The 26,747-nt window shown below is 51.0% G+C and overlaps 2 protein-coding genes across 2 annotated transcripts; one reads left to right on the top strand and one right to left on the bottom strand.

Moving 5' to 3' along the window:
• Window positions 1–503: 503 nt before the first annotated feature.
• ZIC1 (Zic family member 1) lies at window positions 504–4,093 on the bottom strand. Its single transcript, XM_044255072.1, has 3 exons — window positions 3,112–4,093; window positions 1,507–1,670; window positions 504–833 (listed from the first exon to the last, which is right to left on the bottom strand). The coding sequence occupies exons 1-3, from the start codon at window positions 4,091–4,093 to the stop codon at window positions 636–638; spliced, it is 1,344 nt and encodes a 447-aa protein (XP_044111007.1). The 3' UTR covers window positions 504–635.
• A 7,447-nt stretch (window positions 4,094–11,540) lies between these two features.
• On the top strand, window positions 11,541–24,020 carry ZIC4 (Zic family member 4). Its single transcript, XM_044254807.1, has 3 exons — window positions 11,541–11,627; window positions 18,335–18,952; window positions 23,533–24,020. Exons 1-3 carry the CDS (start codon window positions 11,558–11,560, stop codon window positions 24,018–24,020), a joined length of 1,176 nt encoding a protein of 391 aa, XP_044110742.1. The 5' UTR covers window positions 11,541–11,557.
• The last annotated feature ends 2,727 nt before the right edge of the window (window positions 24,021–26,747 follow it).

Raw genomic sequence — 26,747 nt, 5'->3', positions numbered from 1 at the left:
ATTCAGTACAAACAGTTGGCTTTCGGCCGCCCACCCCCCACCCCCGCCCGCCCGCCCGCCCGCCCGGCCCCTCCCCCCTCCCCCAATGCAAAGACCACAACGCCACGAACCCACCCGCCCGCTCCAACCGAGATATAACTATTTACAGAATCCAACAGTACAGTTTTAAGCTAATAATTCTGTATTTACAAGAATGCAAAGTAAAACAAAAACAAACAAACAAAACAGAAGCCCAGAGAGCCTGTTCGATTTCCGACGAGAAACTGGCCCTCGGTCGGGGTTGGCAGCTCTCAGACAGGCAGCCGCCTTCTCCTCGACCACCCTCCCGCCCCTTGGCTACCAAACCTTTGCCAACAACAACAAAAAAATAAAACAAAACAAAAACAAAAAAAGGAAAAAGAAAGACAGAGCAAAGAAAATAAAGGAAAAAGGGGGAAAAAAATAAGGGTTTGGGACTTTCTTTCTTTACTCGGTCCTGGGTCTATTGGCAGGTTTAAAAAAAAATAGGACTGCGGTGTCTGGGGCGGGGGGCAGGGGGGGGCTGTGTTGATTCGCAGGGTTCATTCAGTAATATTTTGTGTACGTGTGTGTTCAGTCTCTTAAATAGGGTTTTGTTCGGTGTTTTGTTTCTGATTTTAAACGTACCATTCATTAAAATTGGAAGAGAGCGCGCTGTGGCCGGCTGTGTGGTGGACTGCGGAGGAGGAAGGCGACAGGGAGCTGGTGGTCGGGTTGTCTGTGGAGGGAGACACGATGGTGGGCGGCGTGGAGGACTCGTAGCCGGAGCTGGCGGCGGGCGAAGGCTGCGAGCCCTGCGAGGAGGATTCGTGGACCTGCGGGAATAAAGTCGCGTTTTTAAGGAGATAAAGAGCCCGCGCGGCGGCGGCCTAGGACGGGTGAAGGCCGCTTGCCGTCTCCCCACGCAGCGCTGAAGCCCCTTGAGCTCCTGGGAGGCCTGACCCGCTGGACTTAGGCTTGGTTGCCCGCCTCCGCCCTGCAGGGCTCCAGGGAGGGACAGCGCCTCCGGGACTCACAAAAGAAAAATAGATCTGGGAAGCGGAAGGCAGGATTTGAGGCAAGAGCCGGCGACGGTCCCTCCTGCAGCCGTGGTACTTTGCTTGCGCAGATTTAGGTAAGCAAATGATTAGGTCTGTGTGCAAGAGCCCAGCACTTCTGCCAAGGCTGCCAGCTACAATGGCCGCAGCTCCGGCAGAGTCAACGCACTGGTACAGCCCTGGCTACCTCCCTACCTGGGCCAAATTCAGTCGCGTACTTCCTTCTTTTTACTTTCATTATTTAAAAGTAAACTTAAAACACCCTTGGGTGCCCTCATGACCCTTTCCAGCCCCCGCCCCCTCTGTCCAGCCGCACTCAGCTAAGTGGAACCTTGGCCTTTCTGCCTCCGCCAGCTCCTTCCACCACCCGGCTGCCACTCGCCGCTGGGCCCTGGCAGAAGAGCAGAGCGGGTCCTGGCTCAGAGGCCGGCAGCGAGAGCGCGGCGATTACCTTCATGTGTTTGCGCAGCGAACTGGGGTGCGTGTAGGACTTGTCGCACATCTTGCAAAGATAGGGCTTGTCGCTCGTGTGCACGTGCATGTGCTTCTTGCGGTCGCTGCTATTGGCAAAGCGTCGGTCACAGCCTTCGAACTCGCACTTGAAGGGCTTCTCCCCTGGTGCAAAGGCAAGAAAGAGAGAAGTCTGATGATAACAAATCCTGCGGCTATTTTTAAAATTTTAAACAATAATTAAAACAAATAAAAAAATAAAAAGACAGCAGCTCAGTGTTAGTACTTTGCAAGTTCAAAAACCCGGGTCTTCAACAAAGTCGTCTATCTGCAGTGGCATTATAAATATCTGAACTACTTTAACTCCTAATCCAATTACATCCAGATTTAATTTTTTATTATTATTATCAGTGATGGTAGTTTTTCTAGATCCCAGAGTCGCTGCAGGTCTGGCTGCTGGTTTTTCTGCCCAGAGCGATATAGACGACTTCGGGAGGCTTCTACCTAGCTCTTGCTTTCTAATTTTCACATTGAGAACTGATTCTCCTGCTGTTTTGCTATTCTCTCCTCCCCCACCCCCTCCCCGACGCTCCGCACCCCCCTCGTCGCCTCCTCCACCCCACCCCACCCTCTACTCACACTCACATTTTATAAGGTAATCTGGGCCGAGAGCTCGGCGCCGCAAATTCTTCCTTCACTCTGGTTTTAAACCCCAAGTTCCAAACGCGGTTCACAGAAATCACCCAGGCAAACCAGAATAGGGAAGCAGACAGGATTCCTGGCCTTGCTGGCAACGCTAGGAGCCCGGAATGGTCGGAATGGCCTGCCGGCTCAGACTACAGTCTTGAGCTCGCCGCGAACTTTTCTTTTAACTGTTCCTGGCTGGTCTCTTTATTTTTAAAGGCTAATACACAGCATTCGGTGTTTTGAAAACTATCTCATAAAATCTAATTAACAAAAAAAAAAAAAAAAAAAAAGACTTCTCCGCCTTCTATTGACTCTCCCAACTCTTCAAGCTTACTCAAAAACAAGTCACTACTTAAATTGGGCTCTTTAAATATGCATAAGCCTCCAAAAGCCTCCTCAGGCCCAACTTATTTGCTTTCAATACCCACCCACCCCCTTCGGTTTTTGTTTCTTTCTCTGCGCCTTCATCCTATCTCCTCCAATTTCCTTAGTTCCTTCATTTGACAACATCTTCACTAAGGTGGCTGGCGGAAGATGGTAGCCAAAAGCAAATGTTTAGATTTGTCTGCAGCTGGAGCTGCTGGCGCCTCCGCCGCCGGCAAGGACCGGCCACCTCTACTGGCGTTGCGCGCTGCAAGGGCTCCACAAAGCTGGGCTTGTCTTTCTGCACTCCTAGCCTTTTTTTAACCCTCATGTAAAAAATCTATATTCCTAGATACCTCTTGTCCAATCCTCTCTATACCTCTTCGTAAGTTCAAGCCTCAAACTAAAACCAGCGCACACTTACACTGCCTGCCTGCTGGAACCTGACGCCCAGAACCAAGCATGGCCAGGTTTGTGCGCCCCGGCGGCTGACTTTTAAACTTCGGGTCCCAGGCCCAGGATTGGGGGTGGGGGCTCAAGAACAGCGGTTTCGTACCTGTGTGCGTCCTTTTGTGGATCTTTAAGTTCTCAGAACGCGCGAAGACCTTGCCGCAGCCAGGAAAGGGGCAGGGGAAGGGCTTCTCGCCCGTGTGCACGCGGATGTGGTTGACCAGTTTGTATTTGGCTTTGAAGGGCTTGCCCTCGCGCGGACACTCCTCCCAAAAGCAGATGTGGTTACTCTGCTCAGGTCCGCCGACGTGCTCCACGGTGACGTGCGTGACCAGCTCGTGCATGGTGCTGAAAGTTTTGTTGCACGACTTTTTGGGGTTGGCCAGCTGCTCGGGCTCGATCCACTTGCAGATGAGCTCCTGCTTGATGGGTTGGCGCATGTAACGGAAGAAGGCGCCAGCGCCGTGATGCGCGGCCATGTTCACGTTCATGGGCCCGTAACCGTGCAGCTGCGGCGCGGCATAATGCTCCGAACGCGGGCTGGTCACCTGGCCGTACTGTTCGGGCCGCGGGTACATGTCCCCGGAGAAGCCAAGCCTCATCTGCCCGTTGACCACGTTGGGCGACGCGTGGCCCGCCGCCTGCTCGTGAAGGCCAGGGAAGAGGAGGTGGCCCGCGGCGTCCGTGTGACCGTGTGGGCCCCCGAAGCCTCCGGCTGAAGCAGCGAACAGACTGTGTTGGGCACTGGCTGCAGCTGCCGCGTCGCCAAAGCCCCGGTTGCGGAACAGAAAGTCCCGCGTGGAGTTGAAAGCTGCGCTCGAATAGGAGCCGACGTGGCCCGGGTGGTGGTGATGGCCCAGGGCCGCGGCAGCCGCGTAGCCGGGGGCCTGCGACGTGAAGGCCGTCTGGCCGGCGGAGGCCAGCTCGTGAGAGCTGGGGTTGAGCTTGAAGGCGCCCATGCCGTCGGCGAACGGGTTGATGCCCAGGCCCACGTCGCGCTCGGCCACGTCGCCCGCCGAGTGGTGGCGGGACGCGCCAAAGGTGGTCACGCCGATCGCGGGGTACTGGGGGCCGGCGTCCAGGAGCATCGTGGCTGCTCGGGGCGAGCCCCGGCCTCCCCCGCCCCCCCCACCCTCGCCCGCCGAGGAGGGAAAATCAGGAGGAGGAGGAGGAGGAGGAGGAGGAGGAACCGGAGGCGGAGGAAGAGGAAGAAGAAGAAGAGGAGGGAGGAGGAGTCGACCCACCTCGCGAAGTCCTAGCCCGCAGGCAGCGGCGCGACGCGCCGGGACGCCCGCCTGACCAAGCGCTGGGAAGCCGGACGGCTCCGGGCCGCAGGCAAGGCGGGCTCCGGCGCCCGCCAAGCAAACCCCGCCGGCCCGGCTCGCACTTTTCGCCGCTCAGTCTCTGCCGAGAGGACCCTGCGTCAAGGCTGCCCAGGGAAAGGCGTGGAGCATCTCAGCCCCCCAAAAAAAAACTTCCTCCCGGATTTGTAGCATAGAGGAATGTGAGCGCCGGAGCCGCTACTACTCGCCCTTTCTCCGCCTCGCGCCGTATGCCCCTCCTTACTTCTCCACTAGCCCCTCGCCCTTTCTTTTCTCTCTCTCTCCTTTCTCTCAGGCTCGCCTTCTCGCTCCTTCACTCTCCTTTTTCCCCCTCTGCTTTTTGCGGAAAAAAGGGGGGGGGAGAAAAAAGAAAGAAAGAAAAAGCCAAAGAAAAGGCGCAAATCATGCACAATATTGTCTTTTGCGGTTTATCTTCCTGGGGAGAAACTTTCACCTCCTCAGCCGGGCGGTGAGCGCGAGACTGATAGCAGCAATCATTCCTGCAGATAAATGAATTGAAAGGACGACACCGTCCCCCCCTTGATGAATGGGAGCAGGGGGAGGTGTCACGTGCTGCTGACGCGGGCGCCCATTGGTGTGCCCGCTCTCCCCCCGCCTGCAGCCGCCGCGCCAACGGAGGGCGCGCCGAGGCGCCGCGCGCCGTTCATTGGCCCGCCCGCCTCATCAATCCCAGGTATTGTAAAGCGCTTGACATCCCCTTTTGACAAACAGGGCTGCCAGGAGTAGCAACTTTTTTTTTTTTTTAAGCCAAATTTTTCCCTCTTCTCATGGAAAAATTGTTTCGCCACGATTCCTTTTCCTTCTTGCAGTCATATACACTCTCTCCTTTTATCCTCCCTCTCTCTTCCAATCCCTCTCCTTCTCCCATTCCCTCTCACTCTCTATTTCTCTCTCTCTCATCTCTCTTTTTTCCCTATCTTGTCCTTCTTCAAACCTGCTCTTAGCTGATCGATTTAGTTACTCGGGGCGTCTCCGAGAGTAGGAGGTGGGGATGGGGCTGGTAAACACAGGCACTTCCAGAATGTCCCGATTCAGCAACTTTCTTTTCTTTCTTCTCCCCTCTCTTCCCCAGCCCCTTCAAGGGCAGCAAAGGAGGCTTTTGTTATTTGCTCCTTTTGAAGTTTGCTTCCCTCTAGCCTTGTCCCCCTCCTGTTCATAATTTAAGATCTCGGTAGCACACGGGCACTTGGCTAACTATTTAAAAGAAATGCGATTTCTCAGGGTAATCGGTTGCCTCATTTTCTCACTTTTAACAGATCGATAAGGCTTCCTGCTCTCCCCCCCCCAAAAAATAAGCACAGGTGGAAGAGAGCTTTTAACTTTCCAGGTTGTTGAGGCGGCATTTTTTGTGTGGGGGGGAAATTGGAAACATTGTTGCGGAGTTGGTGGGTTTTTTTTTTTTTCTTCCTCTCCAGTGTTATTCTTTTTTCTTCCTTTTCCCTAGTCTCCCTGGTCTGCCCCCCACTAACCCCCTCCTTCTGCACTCCTGTTCCCAACCGAGGCCCCTTTCATTCAGGTAAAACTGTAAATTTCCCAAACGCGCCATTGTTCTTCAATACTGCCCAAAGCTCTCTAGAAATCCCCGAATACTTTTTTGGTATTTAAATCCCCGATAGATAGGACCAATGTAAATTTTGTGACATTCAAACCTTTTCTGGTTCACAAATCAGTCACCCTTGTCACAGTTATTGAAATTCCGCAACTCGCCACACCAGGACGGTGGAAAAAGCGGGCGCGGTCTTTGTTGCCGACCAGGCTTTTGATCGCCAGAGAAAATTTACTTACCTTCAGATGAGTGAGCAGAAAAAGAAATAACACTCCCTTTGATTTAGTTAGGAAAATGCAGACATTTGGATTCAGTGCAAACATACAACACTCGCTTGTTTTCGCGATGCGGCCCTCGATTAACCTGTCTTTGCCCAGCGCAAAGTCTATTCAACAACTGCGCGTAGTTGCTTTTTGTCCCGTCCACAAAGAGCCATTGACTATATATTAAAATGATTGTTGAAAGGTAGAGGAGTATGGCACTTAAAAGCAGGGGGAAAAAAAATCCCTGTGACTCAATCAATTAAGGCGGGCAACATTTATGCATTTCAAAAAATGCACGCAGATGCGGGGGGTTGGGGGATGAAGGTTGCATTTCTCGCAGCTCTGTTTAAAAACCCAACAGCCCGAGCCGGGCCGAGGGTTTAGCTGAAGCGTCTGCATATTCATTAGGTCTAATTATTTTCTAGTAAGGAAAACACAAAAAGCCAAGAGTCGGAATCCTTCAATTTGCCCTTTGTTTCTAACTTCATTTGGCTTCTTTGCAGCTGAATCAGAGCCCTAAACTCTTCTCAGACAAAGAAACCTCAACTCATCCTTTCACTGGCGGCCCCGTTGGGAAACTCACCAGTTCCCCAGCGAGAGGAAAATGAAAATGAATATTTTTTGCCTAGTCGCCTGCGCTGGCCACACCGGCTGGAGGAAGGCAGGGTCAGTGTCGGCCTCTTCTTGCCTTTTTAATTTTCTGGTCTTTTCATCGACTAGATCCTCACTTGGTGTTGGCGGGCTGAATTGCCCTTTCCCTGGCTCTCTCGGCTCAAAACTCAACTTGTGTATCTGGGATGGTTTCCCGGTGTCTGAAGGGACCTGACCAGCATTTGTACTTATTGTGCTGGGAAATAGAAAATTGAGAAAGAAAAAAAAAATCATGTTCTGCTCCAGCAACAAGTCTGAATATAGCAGCCCAGCATTCCCCACCAACTTTGAGTGGAACCAGTATGGGGAACAGAAGGAAAAGGCTAGGGCTCAAGGGGTGGTTTTTCAAAACAAACAAACAACAACAAAAAAAAAACACAAAAAAACAAACAAACAAAAAAAGCCAAACTATTACACGGTTTGTTCAAAAAGATGTATCAGAACTACTCAGTTTTCTCTGCTGTCTACAGAGGAAAGTTGAATCTTGCCTCCACTGCAGTTGTAAAAACCTTATTTGCAAGGAGAAGTTTTCTCTAGAGGCTGTAGTGCTCTCACTAGGGAGAACAAATATTGAACCCACCTCGCCTGCCGTTCAAAAAAAAAAAAAAAAAAACAAGGGAGGGGAATGGTAGCCGTTGGGAGGGGGAGAGGCAAAGTAATTCTTCAAAAAAGAAAAGTCAGTCTTCTCTCTCCAGTCCGTGGAAAATCCAAGGGGGACGTTGACAAGAGGGTATTTTTAGGAAACGCTTCCAAATATACAGGGTAAGAGTGAATGTGAGGAAAAAAAAAAAAAGTTGTGGGTTGTAGAAGTTATCAAGTGGGATTTGCGGCGCTCTCTGCAGGAAACGCAAGCGGCTCCAGTTCAAAGCCACATGCACCAACGTGACATATAAGCCATTAAAATATCATCCTGACGGCTCATTTCTGCTTCATCATACATTCCCTAACTGCTTCCCGAAAGCTGGAAAAGGAGAAATGAAGGATGACCGCCTCGATGGAACCACAAAAGAGAGGCTTGGAGGGGTTTGTGGTTCCCCCTCCGCCACCCCAAAGTGATGTGCAGAAATGAGGAGATCCCGGCAACAGGTGGAGCAGGGTAAGTGCCTGAGTCCAGGGGGCAGATAGACCGAACCTGTACCGCCAGCATCTGGGTAGCAAGCGCCCTTAGCGGGGCCAGTGGCACCCAAACCCCACTGGGGAAAGAGGCCCAGCTAGACTTTCTCCCCATCCCCTCCCTCATTAGCCCCCCAACCGTGAGTATAGGCCCCACCCCACTGACACTGTGGGGAGGGGGGCCCTACCGCGGAGGGACAGCGCTGGGGATGAGTCCATCTTTTCTTCCCAGGGAGGGGGTGGGCAAGGAGGACGAATGGGGCTCCCACTGGCACCCGGACCTAGAGCAGCTCGTTGCCCACCCGCCTATCCTCCCCTCCTTGTAAATTGCCTGGGTGCCCTATTGTGGGCACAAGAAGAGGAGTCGTGGAGTAGAGCTTCCTTTGCTCCAAGTGAGCGGGACCCTCGCCAGGAGAAGGGCCCTGCATGCAGCTTCTCTCCCTGCTCCTGGAGGATGGCAGGGAGGGACTCGGCTTCCCCTTTCCAGAGTCAATGAAGCTAAGTTAGCCTGGCAGGCAGCAAGATGATGGGACTTCTCCGCCCCAACCTGACGGCAGATGCCGGCTGGGTCGGCGATGGGGCCGGGATCTTCGCCCTCGCGCATCCTGGTTCTGCCGCAGGACGTTGACCGCTGGGATACGCTCTCTGCGCGCGGCTGGCCATGGGTTTGGGATTTGGATTTCTTTTCTTCCAAATGCGAGCGAGGGCTATGACTAGCTCTCTGGGGAAGCAGGCCGCAGCAGCCTAGAATTCTGGGCACTACCTTAGACATCTAGGGACACAGGAAATTAGGGACAAGTGAGGCGGGAACAGAGTTAGTTTGTGAAAGAAAGCTAGGACTGCCTCAAAGGGTTGACCGGGAAGTTTGGGGTTGATGAATGAGGTGGGCTGTCCGTGGGGACAGCTGGGAGCCAGCGAGGTCTTGGGAATGGAGAAGGGGCATTGAGGGGCTTCACCTTGGCCGACACTGTCTGCAAGAGACTCCCTTTGGATCCCAAGATCACATTCCGACCCTCTTACGGACATCGTCGGTCTCAGAGCTACCCAAATCGAGGCACCAACTTCCTTCTCTCTATCTAGCTGCGGGCAGGTAGGGATGCAGGCGTGTTCAAAGGGAAGATTAAATGTCTCCGCTGATCTTCAGGCGTCTCACTAACACAGACTCTACTCTGGGTATACGGAGGTCACTCAGCCTTCAGCCCAGAGCAGGGAAACCCAAGCTAATTCCTCTAGGGAACAGAAGAATGAGAAAAGGCCAGCACACAACCCAGCCTTGCTGCCCGACTTCCTGGGGCTGGACAGCCGGATGGAGGGAAGTCGGGGAGATGCCGGGGCAGCTGGCAACAGCAGGCTGCCAGCAGAAGCCCAATGTCTTTTGGGTTTCTGCTTGAGAGCTCCCAGGCTGGCTGAAGGGCTCCTGTTCTGCACCCGCCCCAGGTGAGCTGTGGCTAAAAGGCAGGCTTGCCTTTGCCTGTGTGCCTGCGGGTTAATCAGTGTGGAGCAGCATTGATGGCTCGGGGACTGAAATCTCTGGTTTGGAAAGTGGACTGTAGGTGACCTCTGACCTTGGGCAGGCCTGCCGCTGTCTAGGGAGACCTCACAAGGTACAGCTTTGGTGTTCCCCCAAAGAAAAATGGTGCCTTTTGCGTATACCCAGGGGCCCACCTCCTTGGCTCTCCCCCAGAAAGATTGATTACCGGTTTTGGCTGGCACTCCTTCCTCTCCTCAATGTGTGAGGAGGAAGGTAGATTCCAATAAGTCTCCAGGTTGTGCTCTGACTCCTGAACAAGTGGCCCCCGGACTGTGAGGAGAAAAATCAGGAGCAGTCATTTGAGGAAACCCTCACCAGGCATTTTCAGAGCTTTTATATCTCTAGGTTAGTGGGGATCTTAGGTCCAGGGTCCCAGGGATTGCCCCCATATTTTCATCCCACCTTCAGTGAGATAACTGGCTTGCTCAGTGGCCTTAGAGTTTTAACCAAAGGAGACAATTTTTCACTCTGATTCCCTACACCAGTCTAGTGATGGAGCTACTACAGAGAAGCTTACAGTGCCAGTTGCCAGTCCAAAGTCCAGCCTCTGCATTTGTTGGCATGCCTGTGGGTTTGTAATGCACAAAAGACTGCCAGGATCAGGGGGTAGAAGTGACCCAGGCCTCTTAAGAGGGGAGGGGAGGGACTTGGGCAGCATTGTTGGTGGATGGGCCTCTCTAGAGAAACTCACACCCATTTCCCTCTGAGGCAAAAAAGTAAATTCTATTAGTTCCAACCAACCAGGACATTTCCCGTGCCAGACATCCTGCCATGAGGAAATTTTAGAGCGGGTATGCCCAGCATGCCACCTTTCTGTAGGAATGTAAAGTTGGGCCTCCTTTCTTTCCTGATTTGTGCAGGAAGGAGCTTATTATTTGGAGGGACAGAAACCTTTTGGTTAGAAAGAATTGAAAATAAATAAAACCCTCTAGGAAAAGGTGAGTCTATCCCCCGCCCCCACCCCTCAGGCTTAGACCTAGAAAAGAAGGGAGATGGAAGGGTGAAAACACACAAGCTAGTTCAAACCCAGACTGGGGGTTGAGGGAGAAAGAAAGATCTTTGAGCATAGAGAATTGGAAAGGCTTTGAGATAGCAGAGCCCCATTTGGATTTGGCCTGTGGTTCAACAAGTTAAACAATCGCTTGTTCTGTGGGCTGGAGTGTCAAGACAGGCAGACGTCCTCATTGACAGAGGGCGTGCTGTGTTTGTCCAGCCTGAGACCTTTTCAATGACTGTTTGTCTTTCTAGGCCAAGCGAGGGTTGGGGCTGGGTGGATCGACTCTGTTTTGCTGTTCCTCTGTCTTTAGCGTTGCCTGACAGATGCAAAGGTCCTCAGGATGGGTTTCAGGCTTTAAGATGGCCAAAGCCATCTTATGGTAGCATTATCCACAAAGTGAATTTGATAAGGGATGCAAATATAACAGGGGAGGTATTTCTTAACTAAGAAGTGAAGATAACTAGGACCAAATGATAGAAATGATACGTTTTTTTCTATTATGGTGAATTTTATATTAGCTTCAAAAAATCAACCAATGATGATTTCCAAATAGGTTTGGAGGTGGAAGTCATATGACGGTAAATGTTCCCATACCACTATGGGCAAGATGTACAAATTTACAAGGAAATTTCTCTCTTCTTAATTCCAATACTTGTACCTCAGTTTTTAACCTGATGTCCCAGAGGACACACAGCCCTCTCCATTACATTTCACTAAATTCAGAAAACTTAAAGAAAACAATGGGAATTTCTCATAGAATAAATTTAAATTCTAGAAGTCAGAGGTGTTTGAATGCTGACTTGTGCTTAAATTCTATCTACAAGGGAAATCGACAAATGAGTTCCAGAGAAGTATCTAGTAGGGAAAATATTTTTAATATTTTTTAATCACAAAGGCTATGTCATTTTGCAATAAATATGGGTAGTTCCCAGCAGAATCCTCTTCTTTCACTTTTACAAATTTGAAAATGGTCTATGAAAGACTGGAAAGACTCTTCAGACCAACACTGATACATTCTGGCCTCACAATCTTGCCATGCAAACATGTATAAAATTGTTTGACGAATGACTGTCCCTTTTTTCTTCCCAAACAGGTTCAAAGTCAGAAAATGAGATACAAGACTTCCTTGGTGATGAGGAAAAGATTACGGCTTTACCGAAACTCCCTGAAAGAGTCTAGTAAGTTAAAATCCTTTTTTTGAATATTGGTTTGTTTAAGTTATTTTTTTAAGTGGGAAGTTTTGTTTTGTCTTTTGGTTATGTTGGGTTGTGAGCTTGGAGGTGTTTCTTGAGTTCCAATGAAACTGAGAACAACACCTTGGTGTTTGATGCATTTGCACACAAATCAGCTGCACAACATCCCACCAGCAGCCAGCTAATCCCCCTCAATGCCTACTCATCTGGACATTCTAGAATTAATATTTGACGACTCTCTCATTGAAACAACAACCCCTGACCTTCTGTAGTTCCACTGTCACATTATTCTATGACATATTCATCTTGGATTCATTTCCAGACGATTTGATTGGAATGAGGTTTGACATGTATTGGCTTCCATGAAAGGAGCAGACTTTGATCTTGGTGATGGGGTTTACATGATATGCATCATCTTTACCAGGGACACCAGCCTTCTGCAATGTGGCAGCAACTATGTTCCCACAATGTGGTGTCTGAACAGGGAGTGACTGACAGCTGCTCTGTCAGGAATACCTTCATTGTGAAGAATTTAATTTAATATTCCATTTAGAATAAGCATATGATTTAGGGTTGGGTGTTTTCCCTTCCAGGCGCTTCTAGTTTCCCTCATTTCATTCAACTACACCACCAGCTGATGGTTGCCTCCAAGGTATTCCCTTGTTGGAAGGAAAAGCAACCTTCTTAACAAAAGTTAAATGGACAACTCAGGAAATAGCTTTCTTCTATTATTTTGGGATAATTTGATGGCAGAATTCTCAAGAGACATGTGCTTATTATGTAAATTCAGTTGTTTTAATTCCTCAGTGATGTTTTGGAAGATCCTTTCACCATGTTTCTTAATCTTTTTTTTTTTAAGATTTTATTTATTTATTTGACAGAGAAAGAGAGATCACAAGTAGGCAGAGAGGTAGGCAAAGAGAGAGGGGGAAGCAGGCTCCCTGCTGAGCAGAGAGCCTGATAGGGGGCTCCCTCCCAGGACCCTGAGATCATGACCTGAGCCTAAGGCAGAGGTTTAACCCACTGAGCCACCCAGGCACCCCCCACCATGTTTCTTAATCTTTTGTCCAAAGATATTTTGGAGAACCTTTGCTTGGAAATTAAATTTTATCCAAGTATGTATTTTTTCATACTCAGTTCCTTTAATGATGATTAAAACCCAAACTTCCATAGCAGAGGAGAGGAATAGCTTCCTTTATCTCCAAAATCTTAGATCTCATCTCCTTTGTACAATTTGGGCTAGGACATATGGTAGGCTCCTGGGTCTTAAGTTATTTATTTATTTTTCATAGACTAGAGACAGCCTATCACTGCAGGAATCTAAAGTCTGTCTGTGAATAGCCTATAAAGAAACTTGTCCCTTGTTTTGGTGATAACCTGGCTAGAAACAGGGAAAAAGGACTGAACAAGTGACAGCAGATCGAGATGCAGAACATTCAGACAAAATGGCTTGCTCTTGGCCAGGCTCTGTGCGGTGGCCATCAGCTCCTGGGATCCTGCTCGAAGCATAACCTGAAACAGATAATCATTATTTAGCATTTCTTAAAATATCAAAGTAGAAAAATAGCCCAGCTATTGATCTGAAACCTCCCCTACTTCTTTCCTTCCAAAGGAGAGAGGTCAAACATTCCCTATTGAAGTCAGTAATGGAAGGAGCTCTGGCAGATGGTAGGGCCACCAAATGTCCTATTTCTATACAACAGGCCCCCAAAATCACGTTGACCAGGCTGAGGTGAACAAAGGTGCTTAGGGCAGGATTCTGGACACTGGATGGATCTTTGGGGTCTGGTGGTGGAACTTGTTCCAAACAGCCCCCTACAAAAGCCTCCAGTGCTTCTTTGCCTTCTGCTGAAGATCTCTGGGCTGCAGAATATGTCTCTTTTTTTTTCTGCACATCAAGCAGGAAAGCGAACTCAACAATGCTGTAACCCCCAGCATGGTTAGAAATAGAATGCTCAGCCAACCATTTGGTACTGGGGGTCAAGGTGGTGAGATAACTTTCTGAAAGAGAGGAACAGCAGTCTTCAGCTTGCCCTATCAAGTCAATGAAATCTGGACTCTTTCTTTTCTTTTCTTTCCTTTTTTTTAAAAGATTTTATTTATTTGTTTGACAGAGATCACAAGTAGGCAGAGAGGCAGGCAGAGGGGTGGGGGGAAGCAGGCTCCCTGCTGAGCAGAGAGCCAGATGCGGGACTTGATCCCAGGACCCTGAGGCAGAGGCTTAACCACTGAGCCACCCAGGTGCCCCTGGACTCTTTCTTAGCTGGCACTGGAAGACTTAAAGAAACAGCTCTGAAAACTAAAACATTTCTCCCTGCCATCATTTCCCCACCTGTCATCTACAGTTACCCGGATATTGCTTTAGAGCTTTTTTCAGAGATATGCCTTGAAGATCCTTATGTAATTACCCTGAGTTCCCTGTCTATAAATGCTAGTAGGTAAAATGGGTTTGTTTTTTCCTCCATGTCTCTGTCCCAGGGAAAATGTTCCTTTGGGAGAATTCCTGGCCCCATTTCTGTATTTAGCCAACATGTGAACCATGTGGCTCCAAGGAATCTGTAAGGATCAGTCAGCCTTAGTGACCTGCAGGTCAAGTAACCTCTGGCTACTCAAGCAGCATCTACCCTGGATGGGTCCATATGTTTTTAGTACTTCAAGAGAATGCTGCATCTGGGAAGGAGCTCTATGGGGCCAGGCTACTGTCAATGAATTTGGCTGAATCAGACCTATCTGCCCTTTCACTGTTGGCACAAAAAGCCACACACATGTTCAAAGTTTTTCAAGGGTAAAGTTAGTATGGGTATGCAGCATACTAACACTCTACAAGTATAAAACCTCTGCTTCTTATCCCCAGAATCTACAAAAACAGTGCTTAGAATTCAGGGGTCCACAAACTTGGAAGGGGGAAATTGTATCTTTATTTTCACCACCTTCTAATGTATAGTTACAGTGTTTTGGTTTTTTTTTTCCTAATACATGTGTTGTTAACAAAAACAGGACTATTAGAGTTCACTGACATCACAAGGCTTCCAAAAGTGTCCATGGACTAAAACAACCTAAATACCCCTGTTTTCTGCTGTTATTCAAATCTTCTGATGCAGTGAAGTCATGGTATATATATATATATTAAGGGATCCATTTTTGTGCAAATCAGAGATTTAATGAAAATAAAAGCAGATGCTGAGTTTGATAAACATCCTAAACAGTAGGTTGCAGATCATGGAAGTTCGGGTGGAAAGGAAAATATTTTAATTGCTGGATTACTGCTGAAGTATCCCTGCACTTAGGCCTGAATGCTGCAGGAGAAGCTGACTAAGCTCTATGTTGAGAGATGGTTAGGAGAAACAGCTGCAGAAGGGATCCCAGGGAAGAGCACACTCCTTTTGGGTTTGGGGGGGTTATATTGTTTTCTGGGGTTTTTTTGGGGGGAGGTTGTGTTTGCTTGTTCATTTGTCCTTAAAAGGCCTTCATGAGTTCAGCCCAGACTTGCCTAAACAGCTGCAACCTTCAACAGACATCTGAGTTGGGGGACTCTTGAAACCACTCTAAGACCCAGCCTGACCATCATGTTGAGGAAGGGAAAACAAGACAGGGGACAAGAGAGGAGGCTTCTGTGAGCAGAAGGGTAAATTCCAGAAAGTGAGAGTATGGGAGAAGGTAAAAGCTGAGAAGGAGACAAGTCCTCAAAGTCTAGTCTCAACACTAAGTAGAAGTCCTTGGTTTCCAGAGCAGAAGGAATTTGGTTGTCAAAGCACTCCTTCAACATTTTCTTCTCCCTTCTCTTCTCTTTTCTTCTCTTCCCTTCCCTTCCCTTCCCTCTTCTTTCTTTCTGTGTTTTGTTTTATTTTGTTTTAATGCTAAGGCATCATCTATTGGTTGCATTGCATAAGCTCTTCCAGACAGCCAGAGGAGCAGAAAGACCTGGACTTGCCAAAGCTGAGGGAAAATGTGGAAGTTAATCCCTCCCTAAGATGCGACCCAGAGCAGGGAACAAAACATTAAATGATGAAAATCTCAAAGAATCTGCCAACCATTATACATAAGTTAATTATTTTTTTAAAGATTATATTTATTTGGCAGAGAGAGACAGTGAGAGAGGGAGCACAAGCAGGGAGGATTAGGAGAGGGAGAAGCAGGCCTCCCACCACGCAAGGAGCTCCACAAGGGGCTACATCCTAGGACTCCAGGATCAGGACCCTAGCCAAAGGCAGATTCTTAAGGACTGAGCCACCCAGGCACCCCTAAGTTAATTATTTTTTAAATTTTAAAATAAACCCTCTTTACTAACTTGGAAACGTGTAAGAATTGTTCTTAGTGCTGGCGATGGGTGGGACAGCTCAATCAACTCCCAGTCAGACTTCCTTGCAATATGTCCAAACTTCTCACACCTGCTAGGGATACAGGGTCTTTTACTAAATCCTTAAAACTTCTCTTAAAAATCCAAACCTTTCTCTGCTCTGGAGTCGCTTTCTATGGCTTCTAGGGAAGCCCAAGTACTCAAGTTGGCATTTTTAGCTACAGACAGCAAGGCAGGCAACACAGCGAGCAGCCCTTGAAATCGCCAAGCTGTGCAGCCGGCCCTAGCCAGTCCGCAGCGCAAACAAAGAACACTTGGCTAGACTAGGCCGAAACGGAAAGGGTTTTTTTGTTTGTTTGGTTGGTTGGTTGGTTGGTTGGTTTTTTGTTTGTTTGTTTGTTTGTTTGTTTTCCCCGCCGGCCAATCCCCACCCCAAAACTGTGGACGCTCAGCGCGGGAGGGCGTCGCGTGAGAACAGGCCGTGGGTCCGCAGTCCCTTGCACAGCCTGGGCGGGGAAACTTGGCGTCCACTCTTCTCAGAGCTCTGAAGGCTAGCCAGGAGAGAGGCAGAGACTCCGCCCGCAGGCAACAAGTGGTGAGACCTGAAACTGGAAGTGATCCCCAAGGTCCTTTCCCAAAGGCTCCGTTTGGCGGCAGGGTACAGAACTCAAGCCCGCAAACTGACTGGGGAGACCACCGGGTGAGGGAGGACCTGTTTCTCCTTGCAGCATTCCCCTCGCCTTTGTTTCTTTGGCCACCCGGTCCTCGAGACGAAGGGATTTGTGGCGAAGAGGATTCTTAGCCCCCCCTTGAGAGGGTAGCGTCTTGAGAGGGTATTGGGTTCGAGGTCTGCATCTCCCAGGTCATCACTGCCTCAGGCCCACTCTGGCTTGAGTCTGGGCGGGATTCTTGGGCTGGTACTTGCAAGGAGCTGGCAAGGCCAAGTGGAAAGAATAGAATCGGGAGGAGGGAAAGGGGAGGAAAGAATAAAGAATCCAAGGAAATGAGAGAGAGAAATGAAGGACACCAGAAATTTCGGCGAAAGCGAAAAAATAAAGCCCAAAGGTTGCTAGGCTAGGAGTTCGTCTGCTCCGGGTCGCATAGTCTGCAGTCCCTGGAAACAGGCCCCCTCCTCCTTGGGCTCCTGGGACAAACTGATGAATCAGGCCTCCATCCTCGAGCGCCCTGAGCTGCCCTTCAGCCCCGGTAGGGCTGGATCTGCCCGTCTAATAGTCCGAGTTCTTTACGTACAGCGCAACACCCCCTCCCTGAAGTCGTGGTGAAAGAAGGCAGAACCCAGCCCCGCTCACTTCCAGGAGCAGTGAGGCAGAGCCGATCTACTCAGCTTTCGAGAAAGGAGGGGGAGGGGGCTCAAGAGAAGAGAAAAGAATCCGTGCCCGGGTCAGAGCGCATGAGCAGTAGGAGCATGAAATGCTGGGGGTAGGGTGGGGTGAGGTGGAGATGCGCGGGAGCAGGAGTAAGAGAGAGAAAGAGGGAGGGGGGGGGAGTGTGTGAGAGTGTGTGTGTGTGTGTGTGTGTGTGTGCATCCGCGTGCGGCGGGACCTGTCATTGCTGACGTCGGGCAGGGCTGCGGGCCAATAGGCGACCTAGGTGATTGTTCCTCTCCGCGGGCCCGGGCCGTGGCCCGGAATCTCTATTCACTTCCTCACGCGTCCCGCTGCTACCTCTGTAGTGTACTGGATTTCAAGTAGACATTAAAGACCACGGGGAGTGGGTGGGGGACACAACCCTAAACTTGAGGGGAGAGAAAAAAAAAAACTTTGCATAAGTTTCTTTGTGGTTGTTCTTTCCTCTCCCCGCTGTCAGGTGACTGGTGTGAACCGCCTGACCTAAGGGAGCTCTGGGGAGCCCGGGATGGGATGTAGCAGGCCGCGCTTTCCCAGACGAACTAGGCACTGAAATTAGTATATATGATCCGGAGGCTTCCGCACCACCACCACCTAAAACATCACCATTTGCCTCACGTTCATTCCCCCGCAGGGCTCCGAGACCCCGATCGCCCCAGGGAGTTGGCTGCCAAAGCACGCTTGGGGCTCAGGTCGGACTCCTCTGGAGCAGAGCCCGGGGCCCCCCAGAAACCCACACACTCAGCACTGCGCGCCCTACTGCCCTTTCCACCTGCCCCGCAGCCTCCATCCTTCTCCCGCTCATGGAACGGCAGGGGGCTCTACCGAACTGCCGCCCAGCCTGTTCGCAGCGGAGGCGCTTGGCCTCTCGCTGTCCACTCCGTACGCTGCCGCCTCTGTCTGGCTCCCGGTCCCGGTGCTGACGGCAGAGGCCGTAGTGTGGCTGGGCTGGGCCTGCCCCCCGGGGCCTGGTGGAATGCTCAGCCCACGCCGCCCGTTCTCACGAGCGCTATTTGTCTCGACAACAGGTAGCAGCTCCGGACACCATGGCCCCCAGCTTGCTGCCGCCTCCAGCCCCTCGGTGTTCCAGGGCCTTCAAGAGCAGCCGCCCCAGGCCTCCCCCAGCGGCACTTTGAACGGACTCCTGCGTCTGGGGTTCCCTGGAGACATGTACGCGCGACCCGAGCCCTTTGCGCCAGGGCCGGTGGCCCGCAGCGACGCCCTGGCAGCTGCCGCAGCCCTGCACGGCTATGGGGGCATGAACCTGACCGTGAACCTCGCCGCGCCCCACGGTCCCGGCGCCTTCTTCCGCTACATGCGCCAGCCGATCAAACAGGAGCTCATCTGCAAGTGGCTGGCAGCGGATAGCCCCGCGCCCCCGCGCCTCTGCTCCAAAACTTTCAGCACCATGCACGAGCTGGTCACGCACGTCACGGTGGAACACGTCGGCGGCCCGGAGCAGGCCAACCACATCTGCTTCTGGGAGGAGTGTCCGCGCCAGGGCAAGCCCTTTAAAGCCAAATACAAACTTGTAAATCACATCCGCGTGCACACGGGCGAGAAACCCTTCCCCTGTCCTTTCCCGGGGTGTGGGAAGGTCTTTGCTAGATCAGAAAATCTCAAAATACACAAAAGAACTCACACAGGTCAGTATTCGGCACTGTCTGTCTCGTCTGGACCCTTTGGGGAAGCAGGCGGCCTCTTCTGGGCCCTCGGGGCTGGATTTCCTTCCTCAAGTTCCATCTGGGAGGAGGGGGGATTTCTTGGTGTTCCATGAGCCAAGTCCATAAAATATTAATTATGCCCTTCTATTAGAATCACGGAAGTTTCCTGAGGCTGTGTGTGGGGAGGACAGTGCAGGATTTTTGCTCTTGGGGAGGGGGCAAGTGTGAACGTGCTTGGGTCTCTGTGTGTGCAAGTGTGTGTTCCCTATCATCAAGTTTGATTTTTCAGGTTTTAAAATGGTACTGTTCCTCAAAGTCGTAAAGACATAGAACCAATTTAATTTTCCTTATCTATTTGGAATCCTGTCGAAGGTACTCTTCCATGGGGTGGCTGACCACCACCTGAACTGAGGGGTCATGAGGCAGTTGGTGCCTTTAAGATTTAGGGTCTCATGGGCTAACTTTGCCCCCGTTTTGGAGCCTTGGTGACCTGACACTTGGGACATTTGACAAACCTTTTTGCTTCAGCAGAGATCCAAGGAGACTCATCTGCCTTAAATGTCATTTACTGAGCTGTTAAGTGAAATGGGGACATGTGTCAACCGCATCTGTTAGTTCTAGTTAAGAAAAGGAGCCTGCTCAGAAGCATGCAAAGTTGAACTCCTCTGGCCAGAAGCATCTCTAATTAATGCAACTGCAAGGAGAAAGTTTTCACACTTCCCAGAACAGCCTGTGAAGTTACATTGATTAGTTTAGCAGGCAACGTTGTACTGTCCCTAGCTAGGGTTTTCCTCACCCAAACTCTCTGGAAGTTTAAGAAATCAACAGTTCCCCTCCTCTATTGAGGGGGTAGGAGAAGGGAACTAGTGGGGAGAGAAGAGGATGAAATAAGTTTCAGGTTGGTGCCCCACTTCTCTTACTCTCTTGGAGCTCTACCTTACTCACCTCTATTCTTGGTGGAAATATCTGCAAGTATTAGTTGAAGAACTCCCCCAGGCTGGCACAGCTGGGGAAAGAAATTTGCAAGCCCGCTTTCTCTCCCAAACCTTGCATGTCAGGGAAGGTCCCTGGCCGTGACACTGGCACAGGAGGAATCCAGACCAAAGTTCACTCTTAGTCTCCTACTTTAATTATATAGCATATCTAGAAATGTACAGTTTTCCCGAACTGTTTCCAGTATCCTTCCCCCCACCCCAGGCGCGCAAGCATTTGTTCCCCCTTTCCAACCTCCGAATTTTATCCCGGGGGAGGGGAGAAGTGAGGCCCCATCACCTCCCACAGTCTCGCTACTCCAGGAGCTGACGGCCCGTACTGCGAAGATAGACACCCAGTCCTGAGCCAGAGAAGGAACTCATTTTTAATGACAGGGTTTTTTTTTTAAACAAACAAACTTTTACTGCTCTTTGCCGGCCTACTGTTTGAAGTCCATGAAGCAGAAAATGGTTAAATTCTTAGTGCAATCGACCTACAGCAGAGAAGCAAGTTCAGTGCGCCTGGGCTGGCTCAGGTTTGCGTCTATTCAGGACAGAATTCTAAGTGCGTCCTTTCCACTGGCAGTCCTGATTCATTATCGCTGGAGTTAAAAAAAAAAAAAAATCTACTGAGCCTCGCTTGCTCCGGCGTTTCCTTCAAACCCCCCTCCTAAGTAATGAAAAGAGAGAGAGAGAAGAGAAACAAAAAACAAAATGTTTCTCAAATGGCAATAGACCTCACTACAAATTATTCATGAAGACAGTTCTCGATTCAACAGGAAAATAATTGCCTTTTCAAATATTAATGGCGTTTCATTTCCTCGAGTCGCGGAAGCGGCGAACAGGAGCTGATTTCTCAAGAGTTGAGATTCTCCCGGATCTGAATCCCGGGCCTGGCTTCGGAGGCAGCTGCCCCAAGCCCATGCCGAAAGGTTTCACTTTGTGGCGGTCACAGCAATCCCGGAACAATGGTGCCGCCGCGAGGGAGATGCGGGCCAGTCGCCGCGCTCCAGCCGGACCCCGCCGCCTGCCCCCCTTTCGGGGGCCCTCAGCTGGGGGATTGCCCCACCTTCCTAGGCAGTCTATAGAGAGAGGCAGGGCTGTGTATCCAAGGTAGAAAGAGTCTGCGCCGGGACACAGACGCTCGATAACCTGGCCCAGCCACAAGTGCGAGAAAATGGCGCTAGCGGAACTGCGCCGCAGCTTGCGAACTTTGTCAGGCGGGCTTGGCGCAGGGCCGGGGAGGAGGCCTCTCCCGGGTGCTGAGCCTCAGGGAGGGGACTCCGGGCCTTTCAAGACTTAACCCCGGGCTAAGGTTGAGGCCGCTCGGGACCCGCTGCAGGGCCCTAGCCTAACCCTGCCTCTCCACATCTACCCACCCACCCATCCAGGGCGCAGCGCCTAGATCTGGTGGGAAGGAAGGAGGCGGGATGCAGTGCATTGGGGGTGGGAGTGGGGGCGCGTTGTTAGGCAAGGAGTCCAGGGAGTCTCCTGCAGCTGGGGAGAGGCCGGGAGGGCGCGGGGCAGGGGGCACGGCCTCACCTGGCATCCCTGGGGCCTCCGAACTTCCAAGCTGCTCGAATCACCTTCAGTGCCCTGTTTTTTCCCTCTGCTCCTCGTCTGGGATGAAATATTGTTTCTGTTTTACATGAATGTCCAACGAGGTGCCCACAAATGGGATAAGTGTGTGTGGGAATATTTGGGGGGGGGCAATCAACCTCAAATTCTATTCCTCCTCTGTGTTCTCAGCAAATCTTGTTTTCTTTTGCAGGCCCTGAACTGCATGGTTCTTGTAAGTGATTTTAGAAAGAAAAGAAGGAAGGGAGAAAGAAAAGTTTTAGTTTTGCAGATGCCAAAAGGGATCAGAGGGGAGAAAACAAGGGGCAAAAAGGGAAACTGATGTATTCTCCATCTTTCTCGTTTTCGTTTTGTTTTTAATAAAATGGTCCCGGCATGCGGAGAAATGGCAGAGGCCAGCACCGCCCAGTGCTCCACTGTACTAGCAGTACTCCTGCAGGGTCAGGACGCAGCGACCGGTCGGTGCCAGAACCCTGGGCTCACCATCCGCAGCTGCACGGAGGCGAGGGTTGTGCGCAAACCTTTGACTCCGCCTGAGCTGCTGCCTGGCTCAGCACTAAGTCTTTGTTTGTTCAAACCTGCCCCAAAGCACCCGTCTTTCCTGGAAGCGGCGGGAGAAGCGACCACAAAGGCAACAGTCCTCCAGCCATGCATCTCTTTCTTAGCCAGACGCTTGGTAGCCTTTCTCTCAATCTAGAGCGCCCAGTGGCATCCATTTGTTTAAGACGCCTAGATACTTCCTCCCCACCTTTCCACAGCATCTGCAGCTCCAGCAGGAACCTGGGCTTCCAGGTTCTTGGGGTCTTTTCCACCCCTACATTCCAGCGAATCCAGCCGCCGGTGAGCTCCGGGATTGGGGCTCGGTCCTCGGCGAATATTTCCACCCTAACGCGCGCTCGCGCCTTCCCGCGGCTCTACAGGGGATCGCACCGCGGATTCGAGCCCCAGGCGGGTCTACCCTGGCCGCCCGCTAGTCTTCCTGGCCTGGTCTTATCTCAGCAGCTGCGCTCATCCGGAAACCGCCGAGCTCAAGAGTACGATTACGCGAGAGGCCTCGGATCCCGCTTGGCCCAGGGAAACCCTGCAGCGCCCGCCTCTCAGTTCAGACCTGCGAGGCCCGACCGCCGGGCGTGGGTGGTCTGAGGAGGCTATTCGACCTCTCAAGTCATTTTGGACTGGGAGAGCCGGCTGCCCGCGGCAGTGTCTCCGGGAGGCCGCTAGAGCAGCGTAATAAAATATTATTGCCGGCGCGCGTAACTGGAGGGATTCCGGACGGTTTAGGCAAGATTTGAAGAATGCTGCTAAATGTTTGCCCTCAGGGGGTAGAAGGGAAGGGGGAGGGGGCTTCATTTCCCGTAAAAATCGCGTCTGAAGTGAATCATTGCTCAGAATACCTTTCCCTGCAGCACGAATCCACATTATGCGTATGCCGTATGCATGGGCTGCGCATCTTTAAATTATTCCATCGCCTTGGCGTTTGCACAAAACCTACTTTAGGAAACAGTTTGGGCCACGGTGGGGTGTGCGCGAGGTGAACCGCTGGATGGTGTGTGTGTTTGTGTGTGGGGGGGGGGGGAGGTGGGTGGGGAGAGAAACGTTTGGCTAGAACCAGCAACTTTAAATTAAGCCGATGCTAGCTCCTCAGTCAACTTACTTCGGGCAAAGGTACTTCTTGGCCCCGGGTGGGGAAATTTGGAGGAAAACAACCGGAATGGATCACGATGGAAACTCGACAAAGATGGAGTCTGTGTCGCTCCTCCTCCTCTGTACCCTCCCCCACCACCCCCTGGCCCAGGCGGGAGAGGGGGAGGGGTGGCGGCGTGCTGGAGGAAGCTCGGTGCGCGTTATGAGCGGGAGAAGGGGGTGCTGGTCCTGAGAGGCGAAAAGGAAAGAGGTTTCTGAAAATCTTCTGTGGGTCTTTTCTAAAAAATGAAAGAGAAATTGAGAAGGGCGGTGAGGCTGGGCCGGGACCACGACCCACGCACGCTAATGTCTCTGCCTTGCCTCCACCAGGGGAGAAGCCCTTCAGGTGCGAGTTCGAGGGCTGCGAGCGGCGCTTCGCCAACAGCAGCGACCGCAAGAAGCACTCGCACGTGCACACGAGCGACAAGCCATACACGTGCAAAGTGCGCGGCTGCGACAAGTGCTACACGCACCCCAGCTCTCTGCGTAAGCACATGAAGGTGCACGGGCGCTCACCGCCGCCGCCTAGCTCTGGCTACGACTCGGCCACGCCGTCTGCCCTCGTGTCGCCCTCGTCAGACTTCGGCCGCGAGCCCCCGGTGGCCTCCTCGGCGGCGGCGGTGGCGCGTGGCGCCGAACTGAGCGAATGGTACGTGTGTCAGGGCGCCGGCCCCGCCGCAGCTGCCCCCGGCGCGCCCCCAAGCCCCCAGCCACCACCTGGCCCAGTCGCCGCCACCGCCTCCGGTATTAGGGCTGCTGCTGTGGTTGCCGCTTCTGGTACACGGACTGCTAGTCTCGGCGGGGTTATTGAGGCTTGACGAGAGGGTGAGGAAGGAAGAAAGGAAGGGAAGGAGGAAGAAAGGAAGGTAACCATTAAAGGTTGTTAGAGTTCGTATAGGGTATTGATACAATGTCCGTTATTTTGAAATAGAAATATGTAAATATGGTTCCCATATTTATTCCACAGTGACACCCAGCACCCTCCACCCACTCACAGAGACACCCTCGAGACTGGGTGGCGTGACCCCAGTGTTCGTGTAGAGAAAGTACAGAAAGATACAGGGAGAAGGGGGGAAAAGACACATTAGAAGAATTTATGTGCAAACTTGGCAACTGCAGGCGGTGAAATTAAGATCACAAAGTCCTCTCCTGGTTCACAGAATGAGAAATGTTTTGCTCAAGGCCTGGGTGGCTCGGATTGCCACCCCTACTCTCTTCCGAGCCCCCATTTGGAGTCTCCTCCAAAGTTGCAATCGCAGAAGGTGGCAGAGGAAATTCTGAGCCGATGTCTTGCCTATTTCCTTCTACTTTTGCCTCTCTACATTTCCCCCCTCCTTCAGCTATTGAAACAAAAATGCACAAGCCACAGATCCCAATTTTTCCAACTACTTATACAAAGGAGATCAAAGGGAGAGGGGTTTAAGCACCCAACCCTAGGCATCATGTGCCACTCTCCCACAGACTGGCTCAAGCACATAAATTTATCTGTTTGCCTGTCTGTCTGCCCCGTATACATTTTATACTGGGGTAGGGTGTGAGTCCTAACAACAGAAAATGCAGACAAAAGAGTGCTAAATGGGCTTTTGGATTCAGTACTCTGAAGACTCTGAGGACCAATCACCCTCTTCCCACAACACCCCACCCCTTGTAGAGGTGCTGCCTGTGGAATTTTGTGGGTGCTTGGCACTGGGGGTACAGAGTCGGCCAATGACGTCACAGAGCCAAGGCCTCCACAGTGAAGGGATTTGGCCTAGGCAATAGTGTCTGGATAAATCATACCAAAAAATACAAAAAACCCAAAACCAAAACAAAACAAAACACACCTCACAATTGTTGGTCTTATTTTTTAAAAAGCTGTGCATGTGGTGGGGCGTAGACAAGAGATGCGCTGCAATGATAAATATTTTAAAGGTAAACACCCAATGGATCTAGATTGAATGTGTATTCTATACGCTGTGTACCAAGTCCCCAGATAAAGAACCAGATGTTGGTGGCAGAGGAGAGGAAAGTCTTTGCAATTGTTGCCCAGCAGGGGAGAAATCAGGGCCTGTTTCCCAGTCTACCACCCTCTGCAGGGAGGACGGGGCTACCCTAAATCCTTGCTAACATGAGGGAGGAGGGTAGAAAGAAAAAGAAGGGTGGAAAAAGCTTTGGTAGCCGTATCCCGATCCCTTAATAATTTAGACATAGGTAGGGCAGTGGTAGTCCCACCTAGGGGGAGCCCCCTAGACAGCCCAACAAACAAGTCCTGGTCCTGCCACTCTGCTGGGTTTTCTTCTACACTCTTCTCTTCAGACACTATTAGACAATTTTCACTCCTGCCCTGCAGCCCCATTTTCATCAGATAAATGATGTCCTAACTGTAGTGGGATTGTTTTCATTATCCCTAATAAAAACCAGAATATTCGAAATATATTCCTAGCGAATCCATTCTTGTGGAAGTGGTACTGCAATCCCCTCCCCCATCCCCCTTACCCATACAATAGAGTCCAGAGGCCGCCTGGCCAAGGGCAGGCGGTCTGCGGCAAACAGCTCGTTCCCATCGGGAAACGACCGCCCCACCACCAAGGTGCAAGAGGGCATCTGAAGAACTTGCTTCTTCTGACGTTAAAAAATTCTCCCCCTCCAAAGAGGATTCATTTCTTTCTCTAATATTTCTAGACCGCGGTTTGCCTTCTACTCCAATCCAAAATAGTAAAATAAAATAAAAATGCTTGGTCGGCCACTAATAGCCTTTAATTTTTCATTTGCTTGTTACAGATGTCCACCGCGTTGCTCGCAAGGTAATCTCGCCCAACGCAGCTGAGCGCCCGCATCTAGCGCCTGCGACATCAAAGGGTCCGCGCACAAAGCAATGTTTCTTCGCCACGGTGCATCTTCATGGTAAGTTAGGATTTCTATGGCAATGGGCAAGTTGCACTGAAATCCTGAAAGGCCGAGCCTGGAGCCCGTCCAGGCTTTTCATTAAGGACATAATATTTACGTCTAACAGGCCTTTTTTCTTGTGTATACAAGTATATATTTTTGTTTGACGCGGACTAAATCATTTTCATTTAATTTCCGGTAAACAAAACCCACGCGAATGGGCACTTGTTCCCGATCATAATAAAAATGGATAATAATGTGAGGGAAGAAAAGGGCCGCTTGAATCGCCGCTCAGCCCTCTTTGTTTCTGCTTTCTGCGGTGATCAGAGGGCGCATTTGGGTTTGATGGCGAGTTTCTAAAGGCGAGGAAATGGTTTGTAAGAGGGGAAAGAAAAGGAGAAAGGTCTAATCAAGCTCGGGTTGTTCAAAGAGTCGGGTTTTGGGGTTGAAAGTGTGAGTTTGACGGTGCATCAGCATGCCGCGTTAGGCTCGCCATGGAAATGCGCGCGGGGAGCGGCCGCTTCAAAGGCGGCACACTTCACTGCAGACACTCTATTAAGATACATTTGCGCTGACCTTTGCTTTCACGCCATTTAATACTGTCACTGCGTTCTCCAGTATATACTTCCTCTTTGGGACCAGCCTTGCCCGCGTTTAGGGGTTCACCCCACACTTCTGTG

Source organism: Neovison vison, chromosome 6 (genome assembly GCF_020171115.1).
Source record: "Neovison vison isolate M4711 chromosome 6, ASM_NN_V1, whole genome shotgun sequence".
Classification (NCBI taxonomy): domain Eukaryota; kingdom Metazoa; phylum Chordata; class Mammalia; order Carnivora; family Mustelidae; genus Neogale; species Neogale vison.
The sequence above is the reverse complement of the archived record's forward strand: the minus strand, read 5'-3'. Positions and strand labels throughout refer to the sequence as shown.

Bases quoted from the DNA above. Each gene is read 5' to 3' on its own strand.
- ZIC1 (XM_044255072.1), bottom strand. From the start codon at position 4,093: ATGCTCCTGGACGCCGGCCCCCAGTACCCCGCGATCGGCGTGACCACC. The intron at 1,671-3,111 runs GTACGAAACCGC...CCTTTGCACCAG, and splicing joins CCACAAAAGGACGCACACAG to GGGAGAAGCCCTTCAAGTGC. The intron at 834-1,506 runs GTAATCGCCGCG...TTATTCCCGCAG, and splicing joins CGCTGCGCAAACACATGAAG to GTCCACGAATCCTCCTCGCA.
- ZIC4 (XM_044254807.1), top strand. From the start codon at position 11,558: ATGAGATACAAGACTTCCTTGGTGATGAGGAAAAGATTACGGCTTTAC. The intron at 11,628-18,334 runs GTAAGTTAAAAT...TCTCGACAACAG, and splicing joins AAACTCCCTGAAAGAGTCTA to GTAGCAGCTCCGGACACCAT. The intron at 18,953-23,532 runs GTCAGTATTCGG...TGCCTCCACCAG, and splicing joins ACACAAAAGAACTCACACAG to GGGAGAAGCCCTTCAGGTGC.